The following is a 19,735-nucleotide window of genomic DNA, read 5'->3' on the forward strand; positions in this document are numbered from 1 at the left end:
TGTGGCCTTTTGGTGCTATAGTGGCAGAGTTGAGTAATTGTAAGAGAGTGTATGGTTCTTAAAGCCTAAAGTGTTTGCTATCTGCCTCTTTACAGAAAATGTTTCTTAGCCCCTAGCATAGATCATCGTTTCACAATGTGCTGGGATAATGTAGTTAAGTTTTTATTTGGTTTTGCTGAGTTCCTCATGTCTGCCATATCGATGTTCTTTGTAAATTAAAGGGGAAATAAACTACTTAATAAATGCAATATTTTGACAATAGCTTTTATTTTTTTTTTTTTTTTTTTTTTTTTTTTTTTTTGACAATAGCTTTTAAAACAAGGTAATTCCATTCGAGATGACAAGAGGAAGACAACAAGAGGTCCTTTCTTCTTTAAAAAAGAGATTAGTACAACATATTTAATTGTATATTCATAATCAACATGCAAAAAAGTTTAAAATTTTAATTAATGTTTTTATTTAATTACTATGTATTTTCTTGGGTTCTATTCATTTTTCTTCTGTACTCTTTCCCCTTTTCATCAATTTTTAGAATGTGTTAGTATTCTAGCAATTTTCAAAGGGGATCAGTGATGTTTTTATTTTTAGCTATCATTATGAACTTACAGAATTTTATATATTTTATGTGTTTCAATCCATTGGAGTCATTATTCCTTTCAATCCTCATCACTAGTCAGTGGGAGCCCCCTTCTAATTGGTTCGTGTGTCCTTTTAACATAAACCTAGTACTCTTTGATAATATGTTTGTTTATTCTTTGATAATGTGTCCAGGTTTTACGTTGTATATTTCCTTCCCTCAGCTTGCCATCAGCCATTTCTCTGAGGAGCCTTGATTCTTTTTGTTGGAAATGGTTTTAACATTTTTTGCTATACTTACCAGTTTATCTGATGTCATATAAAACAACTTAATTCACCTGTAGATATCTCCACATCTTGTATATCTGTGGGTGGCTCATAAAGTATATTTGTATGTTTTTGTTACAGTATTATTCTTAGGTGTGAAAAACTTACTTTTGTTGATGTTTTAACGTTGAAATTACTGTAAATTCATTTTTAATGACTTAGTTTGAATATGTTTCTGAAATGGCATTATCTTAATATCTCTCTAGGAAAGAGATGCTATGCTGTCCACTATTGACTATTGAGATAGAGAAGTGTCTTAAGGGTTCAATGGCACATATTTATGAAATTTTTCTCAATTACATATACTCTCAGTGATTGCACACTCGGTTTTCATATCTGACTAAATTTTGCTGTCAGAATTTTGTATATTCCCACAACCCATTATGTATGAATGTGAATGTGTGCACTCATATACTTAGACACACATAAACTTCTTGCCATCATTTCTAGTTTTTTAAAGTTCTACTTACTTCATCAAGAAAAGTAGTGAGCAACAAGTATTGAATTTATTTTGCTGTAGGGATTAGCGTAGTATCTCTTCCTAAAAAGCAAATCAGAAGAAAAATGGAGAAATTAATTATTTTTAATCTGCTAACTTGCACATATTAAAAAAAAGATGGGCTTGCAATTGCTCTTTCATTTTATTATTAGTCTCACCTCTTTCTGTGCAAATAAGGCAAATTTTTTAGTGATAATTGCATGTCAAACATTATGTAAATGCTTATTACCATGAGCCAAACACTGTTCTATATATAAACTCAGAAACTGTTCTGGAGGTAATTACTATTATCCCCATTTATAGATGAGGAAATTGAGGCACAAAAAGCTTAAGTAACTCTTCCAGGCTTACACAACTAATAAGTGGGTAGAGTAAGAATATTAACCTAGGCCTAGGCAGTCTCCCTCCAAAGCCCAATGCAGTTCTAAGCTGTGTTGCCATACCACAAAAGAAAGATATACAGTCAGCAGAATGTGGGAATACGATGTAGGGAGTGTTTATAGGAGAAGTTTAAGGCAACCCTGTAATTTTCAAGAAAATTACTTGGAGAGAAAAACTGTGAGTTTTGGTTTTTATACTTCTTAGTTTTTTCTTTTTTTTTTAATTGGTAATGCTATCATCAATTATATTGTCTTTATTACTGGGTTTGTGTATTCATGACCCCTCAATTTATAAATATTGGTCTGAAATCTTTTTTTTTTAAGTATTCTCTTCAGATCTTTCACATCTGATTTTTTATTTGAAATAAGTTGCTATCAGAAATTAGCATTATTCTGTGGATTAGGAATTCAATGTTACTTGTTACTATAATGATTGTACCTTACATTTATGTAGTACATTAGAGTTTTTCAAAGTACATTCTATCATTTGGATCTGACAAACCCTTAGAGACAAGAGGTATGGGTGGTACTAGCTTTGTTGTATATATAGAAGAAACTGAGACTCAGAGAAGACAATAGTAGTAGAAGAGCTGACACTAGGGCCCAGGCTTGTTTTTCCTCTCTATACTCCAGCACCTTCAGATAATAATTCATTCAGTAGTAGATTCATTTGGAACCAGAAGGTAAGAAAAGGGACAAATTATTGCATTAGTGAATTAAAATGTTTATTTTAAGAGAGACATTCCTGCTTAATAATAAGAGTTTTAAAGAGTAACCACTTCGGGTTCTCTTACAAATGACAAGTTGAATATATTACAGGTCCTGCAGTTGTCAGTCATCACCTTGCTCGAGTTCTGCTGTTGTGGAAGTGCGTCTTTCCAGCATCTCCTAAAGATCTAGAAACAGAAAAGAGCCGAGGAGATTCATTCACATGGCAGGTAACTCTGGAAGGACGAGCTGGTGCACTCTGTGGTAGGTTGAGTTTAATCTTTTTTCTCCCTTTCTTTTGGCTTTATCCCCACCCTTTGTCTTTACATGTACTTGTATGTTTTATTTAGTGCAATGGGAGAAAAATATCTGCCTCTAGTGATTTTTGTAACTTAACAAAAAAAATGTAATTGATTAGTTGATGATGATAACTGAAGTATGACTCATAATAAACCAAATTTGAACGTTCTGGTCCTTGAGATAATGTGTGTTTTATTAGAATCAGTCCAGTTGAAAACTGTGAAGATTGCTTTGTTTTAAGTAGGCATTCATTCCTGTTTTCAGAAATACTAGGGTTTGGTTTAATTAGCATTGCATAAGTGTGGTTTCCATTTAGTCTATATACTGACCCTTGAACAAGGTGGGGATTATGGGTGCCCACTGCCTACGAAGTCGAAAATCCACATATAACTTTTGATTCCCCAAAAACTTAACTACGAATAACCTACTGTTGACCAGAAGCCTTACCAATAAAATAAATAGTTGATTACTGTAAATTTTATGTTATATGTATTATATGCTGTATTCTTACAATAAAGCTGGAGAAAAGAAAATGTTATTAAGAAAATCATACAGAAAAAATATATTTGCTATTCATTAAGTGGAACTGAATCATGATAAAGGTCTTCATCTTCATCATCTTCATGTTGAAAAGGCTGAGGAGGAGGAGGAGAAAGAAAAGGGGTTGCTCTTGCTGTCTCAGGGGTGGCAGAGGTGAAAGCAGTGGAGCAAGAGGAAGTAGGGGCAAGGCACCCTCCATGTGTAACTCGTATTGAAAAAAATCTACATATAGATGGACCCACAGGGTTCAGACCCGTGTTATTCAAGGGTCACCTGTGTATGAAAGTTGTACTCTTCTACAATATATAGACTGTTAAAAATATTAATAGTATTTCATCATGAAAATTTGAACTAAGGAAGGGTGGGATCCCTAGAAAGACATGGCAGCATTTTTATACTCTCTTAACCCATTTTAAAATTGATCTTGAAACTCAATCTAACTTTAAAATGCTCATTTTATTCTATATATGAAGTAACTCCTTATAGAAAGTTCTTTGTGTGAGGTAGCATTTGTAAAAACCTAACATGCTGAGTCAGCATGTTTCCACAGAACTAGTTGTGGAACTGGCAGATTTGAGAGTCTAAGCTAATTTATTTATTTTTTAACTTCTGTGCTCAAAGGCTGAGTAAAACCCCAGGACAGCAACATTTTGTTAATTTGCCTATTGGTCTCTTTTAGTAACCCTAGGTTACTAAAACCCTAGGAAGGTTTTATATAATAGTATGATGAAGAGTTGGAAGGCACTAGCTTCCTTTTTATAATACAGTTTCAAGAATTTTTTTGTTTTTAGCACATTTCTTTATTCCTCTAATAAAAATGCTTACACTGTACCATAATCAAATGCTTCTTTTATGGTTGATTACACTATGCTGAGTAAAAGTCTGTTCTCTTTTTCAGCTATCAAGACCTTTGTTTCCTACTGTGGTGATCTCCTTACTGAGGAAGTAATTCAGCGTCTTCTTCCACCACTTCCTTGTGCTGTGGATTTGCTAACTCAGTAAGGATCAGCTATTTAGATTTGATAAAATTTTCTAAGAGCAAGTAGTTATCCTCTGATTATGTAATATTCCTTAAGTATAATAATAAGGCAAGCTTCTGTGGTTGGTGAACGATTTTCCTTCTGCAGAGTAAGGCAATCATTTAGTTGTGTGATTTTTTTTTTTTTATAGGCTAGGATCTTGAAAGAAAAAATACATATTAAAAGGGAAGGAAAATTACTGGGTGAATAATGTACCTTCCATACAGGCAGACTTAACAAGAAATTAAATATTAAGCCTGTTAACCTTTTCAGGTATGCATTTTATTGGTTCGTTAGCATATTCTGTGTTCAAAAGAACCAGATGCTTGTTAACAGTTTCAGTTTTTTGTTTATATTTTTTCTAAGTTTGAGTTATACATATATGATTAGAAACAGAGAAAAGCCAATACATATCATGAGCACTTATAATTTGCAAATAATAAAATATATAGAGAAAGTCTTTCCAAAAAGTATTTAATGATTAACAATTTATATATAAAGAAAAATACATTTAAGATATGGCTTGGAAAGTATAATAATAAAATGTTCACCTGTGAATCCAATACAAGTACAGCAGGGGTTAGCAAACCTTTCCTGTAAAGGGCCAGATAGTAAACATTTTGGGCTGTGTGGGCCATGAGTTCTATGTTGAAACTACTCAACTCTCATTGTAGCCCAGAAACAGTCATAGGGAATATTTGAGTGAATGAATGAATGTGACTGTTTTCCAATTTTTTTTTTTTGAGACAGAGTCTTGCTCTGTCACCCTGGGTAGAGTGCAGTGGCATATCATAGCTCACTGCAACCTCAAACTCTTGGGCTCAAGTGATCCTGTTGCCTCAGCCTCCCAAGTAGCTGAGAATACAGGCACGTGCCATGACACCTGGCTAATTTTTCCATTTTTAGTGGAGACGGGTCCCTTTCTTGCTCAGGCTGGTCTCAAACTCCGAAGCTCAAGAAATCTCCTGCCTTGGCCTCCCAGAGTGCTAGGATTATAGGTCTGAGCCACCACGCCTGGCCCCAATAAAACTTTATTTACAGAAACAGGCAGTGGGCCTGTTTGGCTACCACTGAATTATTACAGCATTAACAATACTATTGAAGATATCTGTGTGCCTCTCTCCAATACCGTACTTTCTGCCTTCCTTTAGAAGTAACCATGAACCTGAATTTTATAGTTGTCATTTCTTTACAGTTTTAAAAGTGTATTACATATTTTTGTTTCCTTAAGTAGTATGTTGTTTACTTTTGCTTGGTTTTGATCAGGCAAATGTTATCATATTATTTCTGGGACTTGTTTTTTTTACTCAGCGTTATGTTTTTAATCTTTGGCTATGTGTCAGTTCATTCATTTTGGTTGCTGTGTAATATTTAATTGTGTGAATACACAACAACATGTTGATTCTTTTGTCAATGGACTTCTGAATTGTTTCCAGTGTTCTGCTTTTAAAACTAATACTAATATGGGCCGGGCGCGGTGGCTCACTCTGGGAGGCCGAGGTGGGCGGATCGTTTGAGCTCAGGAGTTCGAGACCAGCCTGAGCAAAAGCGAGACCCTGTCTCTACTAAAAATAGAAAGAAATTATATGGACAGCTAAAAATATGTATAGAAAAATTAGCCGGGCATGGTGGTGCATGCCTGTAGTCCCAGCTACTCACTCGGGAGGCTGAGGCAGGAGGATCACTTGAGCCCAGGAGTTTGAGGTTGTTGTGAGCGAGACTGATGCTACAGCACTCTAGCCAGGGCAAAAGAGTGAGACTCTGTCTCAAAAAAAAAAAAAACAAACAAACTAATACTAATATGAACATTTCCATTTAAGTCTCTAGGATATGTACCTAGCAGTGAAATTGCAGTGCTAAAAGGTGTTTTTATATTCAACTTCATAAGATAATACCAAATTATTTTTTGATATTCTTTCATGTTTCTACCAATAGTGTATATGAGTACCCTTTGAGCCACTTTTACACAAACACTTAGACATGAATTCTACCCCATCCAATAGGTGTAAAATGGTGTCTCATTATGGTTTTAATTGTATATCTGATTCCTGGTAGTTTAAGTATCATTTTATATATTTATTGTTCCTCAGTATTTCCCCTTCTGTGGAATGCATATTTGTACATATCTTTAAACTACTTCTATTTTGTTTGTCCTTTTTTTATTGATTTATAGTTTTTTACATATTTTCAAGACTGTACTTTTGATGTTAAAATATTAAAAATATCTTCTAGTTTTTGATTAACAGATATTCATTACTTAAATGTCTAATTTATCTATCTTTTACTTTTTAATTAGTACTTTTTTTTTGTTGAAAAAGTCTTCCTTACTGCTGAGTTATAGGATATTTTCTTATATTTCTCTCTGAAATGTTTTAAGTTTATTTTTCATATTTAAGTCTTTAATTCATCTGAAATTGATTTTTCTATTTGGAGTGAGGTAGGGATCTGTCTTAGTCATTTTGTACTACTATAATGAACTACCTGAGACTGGATAACTTATAAAGAACAGAAATTTCTTTTTTTCTTTTTTCTTTCTCATATTTATTTATTTTTGTTTTGTTTTGTTTTGAGACAGAGTCTCGCTCTGTTGCCTGGGCTAGGGTGCAGTGCCGTCATCATAGCTCACTGTAATCTCAAATTCCTAGGCTCAAGAGATCCTTCTGCCTTAGTCTACCTAGTAACACAGGTGTGCACCACCACGCCTGGCTAATTTTTCTACTTTTTTTGTAGAGATGGGGTCTTGGTCTTGCTCAGGCTAGTCTCGAACTCCCGGCCTCAAACAATCTTCCCACCTCTGCCTCCCAAAGTGCTGGCTTTACAGATGTGAGCTAACATGCCTGGCCCAGAGTTTCTTAGAGAACCTAGAAGCCTCATGCCATGGCACTTTAGCAGGTTTATTCCAGTGGCACAATAAAAGTAATTCTATTGAATTTCTGTATTGTTAAAAGAGATGAAAACTATACTCTAGTTGGTAACATGGCACCTTGCTTGCAAAGATTAGTAGTCCTTCAATAAATGTTTGTTAAATGAATGAACATTGGTAAAGTGCTATTTTAACACCAGTTATAAAGGTGAACAGATGATAAGGAAGAGTACGTGAAAGAGAGTGAAGAAAGAAAAGTAATAAGAGATTTTGTGAATGGACCTTTTAGAAAAACATTGGCTCAGCTTGGATTTTATTAAAAGAGAAGTCATTTGCTTTATGATTTTGCAAATTTTGGTGGTTCATCTTATTTGTTGGTAGGTAGCATTTCAGATCAAGTTTCTAACAAATGCTTGGGTTTTGTTTAGCTATTTGTGTCTCCTGTTTCTGTTTTCTTTGGCTGATTGCTTTTCTATATATAGACTATTTTTTCTAATTTAAATTTTTTTTATTTTTTTTATTTTTATTTTTTTGAGACAGAGTCTCGCTCTGTTGCCCCAGCTAGAGTGCAGTGACATCATCATAGCTCACTGCAATCTCAAACTCCCAGGCTCAAGCGATCCTCCAGCCTCAACCTCTGGATTAGCTGGGACTACAGGCATTGCCACCATGCCTGGCTGTTTCTACTTTTTGTAAAGCCATGGTCTTGCTCTTGCTCAGGCTGGTCTTGAACTCCTGGCCTCAAGCAGTCCTCCCCCTCAGCCTCCTAGAGTGCTAGGATTACAGGCGTGAGCCACCTTATCCGGCCCATAATAGACTTTTGTTTTTCACAAATGCCAAGTTGTAAATTCTGGAATTCAGTAAGAGTTTCAGGTTCTAGACATAATACTGTGGCCTTAGAAATCGAAGCTGACTATATTGTTTTGTTTTATGAAGTATGATAGAAAAGTCAGTAAAATGATTTCCACGTGTAACACTTGTAATCCCTCTAATACTGTTTAATCAACGACACCTTATTGAAAATGTAGCACTAGTGCTTATTAAAATATGTATAGCTACTTTACATGTTAAGCTGTTCATTGTGCATTGTTATATGACTTACCCACTTAAGATATACTTTTTTTTATTTTAAGGCTTTCTTCAATACTAAAAACCTATGGAAGTCCTTTGAAAACACCATCAGTAGTTTATAGACAAAGACTTTATGAACTATTGATTTTATTACCTCCTGAAACCTATGAAGGTATGTGCCTTAGACCAGAATGTTTTATTGTTTGTGGCTAGTACAGTGCCTAGAAATTGTTACTCATTAAATACTTGAATGAATGAATTACAATGGCAGTTATTTAGTGCCTTGTTTCTAGAAGGTTTAGGGAGTTTAATCCTAATCCATGTGTTCACCATTTTATAAGAAATAAAATACATTTTTTAAAAAATCTTCCTGTCTTGCTTTCTTCCTTCTGGGAAAATACTCATCTGCTCCCTAGTTCTACTGTGTGTGGGAGGGAGAATGAGTCACAAAGACTGATGCTGATTCGACTCCAGGGTTTTATACAGAATATATAATGTAAATCTATTACAAATATGGCCATTCCCAGTTTCCTTCTAGAATGATTATCTATAGTACACATTCCTTTCCATTATTCTGTTCTTAACTCTTCTCAGATAAAAATTTAATATTGAACTACCAAGGTATAATTGATTTTATAAAGTTTATAATGTAGTTTTTGCTCTTATTAGGCTCAAAAATGACTTTGGATTACTGGAATGCTGCAGTTGGTAAAATAAACTTGTCCCTACTTTAAAATTAGTCCTAAAATCTTTCTTATAAATCTAAAATATAGTTTTAAGAAAATATCATATTTGTTATAGTAACAGAAAACAGACTATAAGAAAAAAGAAAGAGAAAAAATATATATATTGCTGCTACAACTGAATAATTCAAGGTGTTTGTTCCAAGAAGTAAAAGTTGAAAATTGTCTCTTATGGGGACTTCTAATATTGTTTTAATTTTGATCATTTTCAGCCAACCATATTAAGTAGAATGTTACTTCAAATATATTTCTTGTAAAAGTACTATATTGCTTATATCCTTATGCCAGTAAATGCTCAAAATATTAATTTATAACTTCTGTCTTGGCTTTATCATTACATGAGTGATACTGTTCCCCTTCACTCTCTTTCTGGTTCTCAGATGTACCTAGAAAAGTGTTTGCTATAAAGTAAACATTTGCTATATACTTTTAAAGAACTGAAAAAAATTAATACATTGCCATTTCTCAGAAAGGGTATCAAAAGAACCATTTCTGTATTCTAGGCACTGTGCTAGAAATTGTATATATTCTATCTCATTTATTCTAAGATAATATAATGAGCTAGTTACATTTTCCTTATTTGACATATAAAGTCTTAGAGAGGTTATAAAACCAATTCAAGAACACATACCAAAGAAATACTGGAATCAAGATTAAAATATAAGTTTGCCTCATGCTCTGCTGCCTCTCCATTTAAAAATAATGTACCGGAGACCTAATAAACAGTCAAAGCTGAGTGATAGGTCTTTCTTGTCTATGCTTTCTGTCAATATAAAAGTTACCTGCTAGATATCTGGTAAAAACTGAGAGGTAATTTCTATATTCCACAGCTCGGGTAACTGTTAGGCTGTGGCAAAAGCAATTTCCTTCAGATTTTTTTTTTCCCCCAACATAGATGAACCTGGAACCCTTCAGATTTTTACCATAGTGTCTTTTTTTTTTTTTTTTTTTTTTGAGACAGAGTCTCACTTTGTTGCCCGGGCTAGACTGAGTGCCGTGGCATCAGCCTAGCTCACAGCAACCTCAAACTCCTGGGCTTAAGCGATCCTACTGCCTCAGCCTCCCAAGTAGCTGGGACTACAGGCATGTGCCACCATGCCTGGCTAATTTTTTCTATATATATTTTTAGTTGATAATTTTTATTTCTATTTTTAGTAGAGACGGGGTCTCACTCAGGCTGGTCTCGAACTCCTAACCTCGAGCGATCCACCCGCCTCAGCCTCCCAGAGGGCTAGGATTACAGGCGTGAGCCACCGCACCCAGCTACCATAGTATCTTGAAGTTTATTTTTAAACTACAGATTTTTTTTAAAGTAGGCTTTTTTCCAATTCTTTAACATTTAGGGATATAAGAATATCTACATAAAATCTACATTGTATCTTCTAATAAATGAAAATGTTCATTTTACCCTTGGAGAACTTGAATTAGGGAAAGGGGAAAAAAGTCTTGTACTTTTTTTTTGTATTTGTATTTTCTCAGAGTTGAAGTTTCGAAATGCAATCAGGAGTCTTAAAGGAATAATGAATATACACATACATATTTTTAGTCAATTCCAGAGTGTTCATTAAAAGACAAAATCAGGACTTACTATGAACTTCCTGGGAAAACAAAATCTAAATATACCCTCTTTGTCTTTTTTCAAGTGTATCTACTTTTCTTACATAAATTACAGAAGGAAAACAATTTTTAGAAAAATGAAAATATGGTTGTATTAATATTTTTATGTTTCAACCAAAAGCAGTAATTTGCCATTTCTAATCTTTTTTTCATCTTTACAAGTATGGTAATAGAAGTGAGGATTGTACAATAATAACCAGCAGTAAGTTCTAAATATTTAATACAAAAGGAAATAGTAGTCTTTAAATTTATTCCTCTAATTAATTTGGAAAATGTGACTAAGAAACAAATCAAGTTTAAAATTCTGATCATATCAGTTGCTCCAGGGTATTGTCAAAAAATCAGTCTATAAGAGAAAGAAGTTGCTCTTGTAACACAGAATTGTTTAAGAGTTTAAATAACTTTTCTTCATGGCTATCCAGCAGATGCAGACTTTTTGTCTTGAGTGACTTACTTTTCTGAAGGTTGTGGAATAAAAATTTTCTTAGGTTTTATTTGCTATCTTAGTTTTTGCATGGATTTCCTTTCAAATATTTTGATATTCTTTATATTAAAAATAATTCCTAATTACCATCACAAAGTCAATGATGAATTTCTATAACAAAAACCTATTTGCATTTCAAAATCTAATTATCTTTGAGTATTTTTTCCAGGGACAATTGGGAAAGTAGTCACTTTAAATGAGAAACAGAGATTTTCTGCTATTTTCACACTTAACTATAGGGCCAAACATACTTTGCATATTGTAGTACCAACAGTTATTTTGCTGATAATTAAACTTCCTTTGAGCAACTTTCCTTTGCTTCTTTTCCTTTCCTTTTTTTTTTTTTTTCTTAAGACAGTCTCGCTCTGTTGCCCCAGCTAGAGTGCAGTGGTGCCATCATAGCTCACAGCAACCTCAAACTCCTGGGCTCAAGAGATCCTCCTGCCTCAGCCTCCCTTGTAGCTGGGACTACAGGTGTACGCTACCACACCTGGGTAGTTTTTTCTATTTTTAGCAGGGACAGGGTCTTGCTTTTGTTCAGGCTGGTCTCCAACTCCTGACCTCAATCTGTCCTCCTGCTTTGACCTCCCACAGTGCTAGGATTATAGGCATGAGCCACCACACCTGGCCCATTTGCTTCATTAAGACTTCACTGATCCCTGTTCACCCTCCCCTGTTCTAGTATGTAATCTCTCCTTTCTCTAAACATAATAGTACTTTTGTTTTTATCTTTTATGAAATATAGTACTTCCTACCTTCATATTATATGTGTATATTTGTAACCCATATTTTATAGCTTCTGGAAAGGAAGATTAAATATAATAAAAATTTTTCTCTGTAGCATCTTAAACACAATTTGAATAAATGAATAATTAAGTATAGTGGTTAAAAGCTCAAATTCTGGAGCCTGATGCCTAGGTTTCATTCTGACTCTGCTGTGTAATTGCTGTGTGATCTCTGCTAAATAACAAACTCTCTGTTCCTGTTTCCTCACCTGTAAAATGACAGTACTAAAACCTAACCTCAGGATATTATGAGGGTTATATGTAAAGCTTTTAGGACATTTCCTGACACACATTGAATCTTTGATAACTATTTGTTGCTACTACTGTTACTGTAATGATATATTAATAGAAAATGATGGCAGATGACCCCTTCCTAACTCATCCTACCCGCTCACTGCTAATAGATAGAAATCACCCTAGTCCTCATTTCATCCTGACACTATTGCTCAAAGAAATATTTGCAAAAGTGAACAATTCTCGAAGGTGATTTTTACTCATTGCTGCAGTAGTGAAGTTACAAAGTGGCAAAAGCCGTTTAAGCTCCAGATGGATAAATTTTTTTTGATAATCCATCAGAAATTAGCCTAATGCATCTATGAGATGATGATTTTGGTCAGTGTGATAAATGAACCAATTTTTCCAAATGTATATATTAGAGAGACAACCATATGTTGTCTTCTGTCTTATGCAAGAATACAATACTACCTATAAACTAGCCTGCCCCCCCAAAATAAAATACAGACAAAAACGAACCCTCTCTAGATCCAGCTGCCAATTTACAAAAAAAAAACCAGATGATAGAGGAACAAATTAAACTACACCAGCAGGCTATAATCATAAAAATCCAGGCTGTAGAAAGTTCTACAGAACAAATAGCCTTGTTTCTTCAAATAAATTACCAGGGGGTTCTGGGGAAGGTAGAGGGAGAGTATTAGATTTAGAGACTGAAGATAAAACAGCTAGCTGCAATGTGTAGACCTTACTTAGATCTGGATTCAAACACAGAAGAAACAAAAACAGGCATTTATGAGACAATTGGAAATTTGAATACTGAATGGGTATTTGATGTTTAGTGGTTTTTTAAAACATGAGATTATGATAGTGGGATTATGTGTAAAATAAAATGTCCTTTGGTGATAGACAATAGAATATTTATGGATGAAATGATACGCTGGCTGGGGTTTGCTTCAAAATAATATGGGGGGTTGTAGGATAGTGAATGGGGATTTAGGTGAACAAGATTGTTCCACTGGAGATGAACGATGAGCATATGCTGAGTGTAGGGGTTTGGGATCATAATACTGTTATGTAGTACTTTTGTATATGTTTGAAATTTTCCATAATAAAATCATGTCTAATTATAAATTTTTTCAACCTAGTTCTTATAAATTTTTTCAGGTTATGCTTTTTAAGAGACAAATATAATTATCTGCTTGTATATATTTCTCTTTTTAAAAATCTGTTTTTGTATATCAGGTCATTTTATATCATAAGGTATGTGTATACACATGCATACTTTGAAAGATGTCCTTTTAGTATCCATTATTAGTCTTGTGACTAGCAACACACAGTTAAGACATTTGTTTGTAGGGTAGTTTTCAAGGATGAGAAATATGATCTTTGGCTATGATATATTAAAGTTTGCCAGTGTTATGGATTAAAGCTTAGCCTGTACTTTTTTAACCCAATACTCTAACCAGTTAACTGCTAGTACTAATTGCAAATTGTTCTTTTTCTCTGACTCACCAGGAAACCTCTGTGCTGTCCTCAAAGAACTGGCTGCTGACTTGACTGCCCCTGATATCCAGGTGGCAGCATCTACATTTTTACTTCCTCCCCTCTGTCATCAGGATGATCTTTTGATATTAAGTCCTTTGCTGCAAGAGACTGACCATAGATTTATTGAAGAACAGGTATGGCCATTTTTAATCATTCTTGGGTAGATTTAGTCTGTGAGTAATGATTTTAAAACCTTACATATCTTTTTTTCCTCAGCTCCTGCTTGGTAATGGTGTTGCATGTGGAAGTCTCGAATATGACCCTTATTCTATTTATGAGAAAGATGTAGAGGGAGATTCAGTGCCTAAACCCCTACCTCCAACACTGTCAGTTATTAGCTCTGCAGCCAAGCTCTTTGGGGTTGTATGTGCTCATGTGGAAGAAGCTCAAAGGTAAACATCTTCAGTAGTTCACTTATCCTAAAATATAATATGTAATTGGTTCAGTGAATGCATAATAGAGAATGGGTGGGTAGGAAGATTATCAGAAGATCTCATTAACATAAAAGATTTCTTATAAGTGATAGGTAAAGATGAGATAAAGGTTCTTATTTAATTATTCACAAGTAACTATGTGAGGTGATGAATATGTTAACTTGATTGTGGTAATCATTTCACAAGGTATAGATATAGCAAAACATGTTGTATACCTTAAACATATTCTATTTTTATTTGCCAGTTACACCTCAGTAAAACTAGGGGGAAAAGTATGACTAAGAGCATTAATACATAGTTTGTAGGGATTTCCATTTTATGCTTTTGTGTGAGAAAAAAGTAAACATAAGATGCCTCTACCGAAAAATGAACTTTGTTTTTGAGAAACCACAGTCTGATAATGATTCCTCATTGAGAATGATAGTTTTTCTTAATTAATAACTGAGCATATACCTTTCCCAGGGATCAAAATCTGCTATCCCAGAAATACTCTTACTATTTGAGGAACTAAATGGGAAGGAAATCTCTCCTTGTGGGCTAGCCTGGTTAATAGTTTACAAATTATTACTATTCACATTCATTCATTCATTCATTCATATATTCTCTCTCTCCCACTCTCATTCTCATGCTAGACTAATAACAATGCATTTAACTAGATCATAGCTTTTATTATTACGTGATTTTATCCAGTTATGTCTTCCAGAGGATACCAATTAGAGAATTTACCTTGGTCTCTTTGGTGAAGACCTATAAAAATACTTTAATCTTGTCGGCAATACCTTTCTGAAACAGGTCTTGGGATAGTTTATTTTCAATGCATAGAAAAGTGAATGAAATTTATTTTGATTTTTATTAGTTTAAATTTCAAAAGATAATGCTTTTCCCAAATTTATTTGTAACCTATACCTCCCTGTGTGTAGTGTAACTATAGTTATGGTTATAAGATATTTTAGTCAATATGTGTCTAAATTATTAATGAATAAAAGATTAGAGGAAAATCATAGTAGTCTAATCTTCAAAGGATTCATGAAGAGGATAAGATTTGAACTAGTCTCTAACTGCTATTTTATAGAGCATAATTTAAAATAATGAATTTGAATTGATACAGCAGTAACTACTATGGATGAAACATGGATGGCCTTTTGGGTAAAGAATTTAAATTAAGCATGTTCTTAAATGGCTTCACTATTTTTAATAGGTCTAAGATAAAAAAGCAAAAAAGAAAAGAATCTATTTCTTACAACCTTTCCTTTTAAAAAATAGTGATTTTATTATTCTCCTAGAGAAGTTTTTCTTCTCATATTTATTGCGTAATTGTAGTTTCAAGGGGATGCTTTCTTATTTCTATTGTTTAAGTCTAATGAATTTTAAAATATACTGATAGTTTTTCCCCCCACCTGGATTATAATAATATAAGTGAATATTCAAGGAAGGGGAAGTTTCGTTTGTTTTAATAAAAACATAGAGAACAGATAAAAGCAAAACCTATCATTCTGTTCATATTCTAACTGAATAAAAATAGTAGGCAGTAATTTAGAGAATTTTTAAAATGGTCTGGCAGGATCCCAGACATAGAATGTGGGTCATAGGCAACTATCAGCAGTCTCCAGTGGGTGTCGTTAGAGAACCAGAGGAAAGAAACTGCATGGCTAGGAAAGTTAAGTTTCTAATTTCCTGATATCATAGATATGATAGTTGTATAAAATGGCAAGCCCTTTTCCTTTTGGCCTTGTATTTGCATTTCCAGAAAAGAAAGGTCTTAAATTATCCATATTTAATAACTGAATATTTCAAAGCATTTTGTTGTTATTGTGGTTTGCCTCATGTTTAAACAGTTTAAAATTAAATCTTGATAACATGAGATTGCCTTAAGATTGGAAATAAATTTTTTATGAATTTTATTTATGAGTTTAGAAATTAAATTGTCTTTTAAATTAGTTGGTTCTCTATTCTGATTATAGTATTCTGTCTAAAAATAAAACTTTGCATTGCTAATATTAAAGCACTAAAATGTTTAAAGGTTAGAATGTCAAAATATTTTATACAGAAGTATTATTAATCTTGTTCATATGTCATTTGTGGTTACTTTTAAATATATTTTACACCTAATTGTAACAAATGAATTACTTCACTTAAGGATTCTTCCACCCTTGCCTTACACATTGGAATCATCCAGACAACTTTTAAAAATACTAAAGATTCTGATTTATTAGTATGGTATGCATACTATGGTGGGCACTGGACTTTTTAAAAACCCTTTAAGTGATTCTGATAAATGCACTGCTTCAACAACTGATGTCACTTATGAGTTGATGGACAGAGAGGAAAAGCTTATACAGTTACAGCTCTCAGTACTAAAAATTTTTGCCATTATATACCCTCCCTAAAAGTATAAAGTGAATCAGCATTTTCAAATGTTATTATATCTTTGCCCTTTATTCAGTTAACTATATATTTTTATCCCATCTAGACTCAAAACTTTATTGTCTATCATTTCCTTCCAAACTGATAATTATATATTAAAATTGTTACTACTTAGGAATACCAATTCAACATTACTAAGAGTAAGTCATCTCCATCTTCCTGAAGATTCAGAATCTTTTGTTGAGATCTCTAAATGTATTTATGTTATCATTTATCTTGAGCCCTTAATTAATTAATAGCATATTCAGCCTCTGTCTGGATTGGGGGGCAAAGGATGGAGAAAAAGATTTTGGGCTCCGGCATACTATTTTATAGTCTTTGGCTTTGGCTCATGGATGTGGACAAGAAAATGATACAGATCAGATTATAGTATGACATAACAAAATTCTCAAGCTCTAACCTTATGTATTTTTAGTATTTTCAAGATGATGCAATTCCATTATAATACATGTAGGATATGATCTAAAAATTATGTTTTAGGTTTTGAAACTTGTGAGCTGGATTATACAGTTATCCTTAATTCCCCTTCGATGTCACATTTAACCTCCACAATCTTCCTGGAGGGTAATTTGGGAATAAATGTGTTCTTAAAACAAAATGCCTTAAATATGGTCTTTTTTTTTTTTTTTTGAGACAGAGTCTCACTCTGTTGCCTGGACTAGAGTGCCGTGGCGACAGCCTAGCTCACAGCAACCTCAAACTCCTGGGCTCAAGCGATCCTCCTGCCTCAGCCTCCCGAGTAGCTGGGACTACAGGCATGTGCCTCCATGCCCAGCTAATTTTTTCTGTATATTTTTAGTTGTCCAGCTAATTTCTTTCTATTTTTCAGTAGAGATGGGGGTCTCCTTCTTGCTCAGGCTGGTCTCGAACTCTGGAGCTCACACAATCTGCCCACTTCGGCCTCCCAGAGTGCTAGGATTATAGGTGTGAGCCACTGCGCCCGGCCTTAAATATGGTCTTGAAGAATTTTGAAAACAACAGTACTCTAAAAATATTTACAAAAATATTTCCTTATTTCAAGTGAATTCTATTTATCATAATAAATCTGAAAAACTCAGAAAAGCACATTTCTCCTCTTAGGCATATGGTATAATTTTCAGAAAACTGGGATCACAGTGTGCATACTTTGTTAATAACTTGTTTTTTTCCCCCCTAAGCAACAGGAAAATTTTTATATGTAGGATATTTATCATGTTATTTATAATAAAAAAATTAGAAATAGCCTCCATGTCCCAGACCAGGAAATTGGTACATAAATTATTATATCTCCAAAGTATATAATACTAATACCTATTTAAAAATTGTTCCACTGCAGTAGATAATAAGGAAAATCCCTGATAATGTTGTTTAGGGGGGGGGGGAAACAAGTTATTAACAAAGTATGCACAATGTGATCCCAGTTTTCTGAAAATTATAACATATGGCTAGGAGGAGAAATGTGCTTTTCTGAGTTTTTCAGATTTATTATGATAAACAGAATTCACTTGAAATAAGGAAATATTTTTGTAAATATTTTTAGAGTACTGTTGTTTTCAAATTCTTAGTGATCCACTATTTTTATTATATTTTATAAATTTATACAAATACTGCTTTTCCCAATGCATATGATACACACATTATTTACACACTTTCCTTTTTTCTCTAACTTCTTGTACAGTTGGATTTCTTAAAGGCATAATCCCCATATTCTAATTTAATAACAAAATTGCCATTTGGAGCATAGCTTGCCTTGTAGCCTCAACGGAATGATAGAGATCTAGTTAAAGATATTATTGAAAGTACATTAGGGTCAGGTAAAAGGATATCCATATGCCATGTTCAGCCTGGGTTATGCCCTCTTTTTACCTATTCAATGTAGTTGTCTTTTATGATTGTTCAACAAGCACATTTGACTGCCTACTACATGGTAAACACAAGATACTAGAAAGATGAAGATAAATTATAAGCCACTGTTCCTGCCATCAAGATAATTCACAACCAAAAAAATTATCTTCAACGTAATTTCAGCTTTCCTGATTTAAAGGTAGAAAAGAGGAGAAAGGAACTGTGGGACTGAAAGACAATGTTTTAAAGGGAGAAACTGGTGGAAAGATGGGTGGCTTATTTCACGGTTATATATCTTTAATCTTGACATAAGGAATTAAAACCTCTGTGCTGTAAGGACATGAAAAACGATTGACAGAAGATACTCAAATAGCTAATGGACATATTCAACCCCAGACAAAAAATATTGTGTATATTCATCATAATTAGAATTGTGAAAACTGGAAAAGTTTTCTTAAAAGTAGGAGAATCGTTGAATAGATTATAGTACATGTGTATAATGAAATTTGGGTTCATGAAGGTTATCAAAGAATAAAAATGATTTGAAAAGTGTTAAAGAGGTAATGTTAAATGAGAAAAGCAAAAGTTAAAATTGTTATATATAGTATGATCCCAAGTATATTTTTAAAGTATAATTGGGGGTTCAAAGGGCTGTGCTGCTTTGCCTTAACTATAGAAGACATAAATTGGTACTCACTTTAAGATGAATTAATGTGTTTGAATCCAGTGAGTCCTGAGATTAAAAACAAAAATGTTGGTCAGTACTGAAACTTCTATAGAAATGCTTAGGCAAAAGACTTCAAAGATCCCCATAATGTTTCTGGTGTTGAATCTGCTGAACTTGATGATAATTTGATAATTGTGGGTTAATGCTTTTTTTTTCTCCCTGGGTGAGCATTGAGGTTTTTTTCCTCCTGTCTGTAACAAGAGGAATCATCTGTCTTAAGTACCTACTAAAAAGCTGCAGGGAAAGTTCTGTTGGTTGTAACACTTCATATTGGTTAGAACAGAAAAGCAGAGAGTAACTTTGTTTATATGTAAGCTGCCTATAAGAAGGCCAAATTCTGTGATACTAAAGGCTATGTGTTACATATAAATTTCTGTGTAGTTATATTAGTATTGAATAAATTTGTTAGTATTATCTCAAATATAGTTTTCCTGTTATTGGAATGTGCAATCTCACATTTACAAATACTGCAGTATTTAAAGTTTAAAAAACCTAAAATATGAGGTTTAAATAGTATTGAGAACTGCCCTGCTTTTAGGAGTGAATTGTATCCATGTTTTAGGAAAAATAAAGATGCCAGAGTGGGGGGAAGAGACCAAAAAAACTGATGCAAATAACTTGTAGATATGTTTTGT

At 33.6% G+C, this 19,735-nt stretch overlaps 1 protein-coding gene and 1 long non-coding RNA gene across 8 annotated transcripts in view; one reads left to right on the forward strand and one right to left on the reverse strand.

Annotated features, from left to right (window-relative positions):
* Positions 1–19,735, forward strand: part of HEATR5A (HEAT repeat containing 5A) — a 109,064-nt gene that overhangs the window by 41,211 nt on the left and 48,118 nt on the right. For all 7 annotated transcript variants that reach the window (XM_045569115.1, XM_045569137.1, XM_045569148.1 and 4 more), the window contains 5 exons: positions 2,602–2,754; positions 4,229–4,328; positions 8,346–8,455; positions 13,662–13,825; positions 13,908–14,083. In XM_045569115.1, the coding sequence (XP_045425071.1) occupies positions 2,602–2,754; positions 4,229–4,328; positions 8,346–8,455; positions 13,662–13,825; positions 13,908–14,083 (703 nt within the window). The remainder of the gene's footprint in view (positions 1–2,601; positions 2,755–4,228; positions 4,329–8,345; positions 8,456–13,661; positions 13,826–13,907; positions 14,084–19,735) is intronic.
* LOC123650372 lies at positions 1,385–19,143 on the reverse strand. Its single transcript, XR_006739330.1, has 3 exons — positions 19,071–19,143; positions 2,577–2,678; positions 1,385–1,444 (listed from the first exon to the last, which is right to left on the reverse strand). It is a non-coding gene; the product is annotated as an uncharacterized LOC123650372 (long non-coding RNA).

Source organism: Lemur catta, chromosome 1 (genome assembly GCF_020740605.2).
Source record: "Lemur catta isolate mLemCat1 chromosome 1, mLemCat1.pri, whole genome shotgun sequence".
Classification (NCBI taxonomy): Eukaryota; Metazoa; Chordata; class Mammalia; order Primates; family Lemuridae; genus Lemur; species Lemur catta.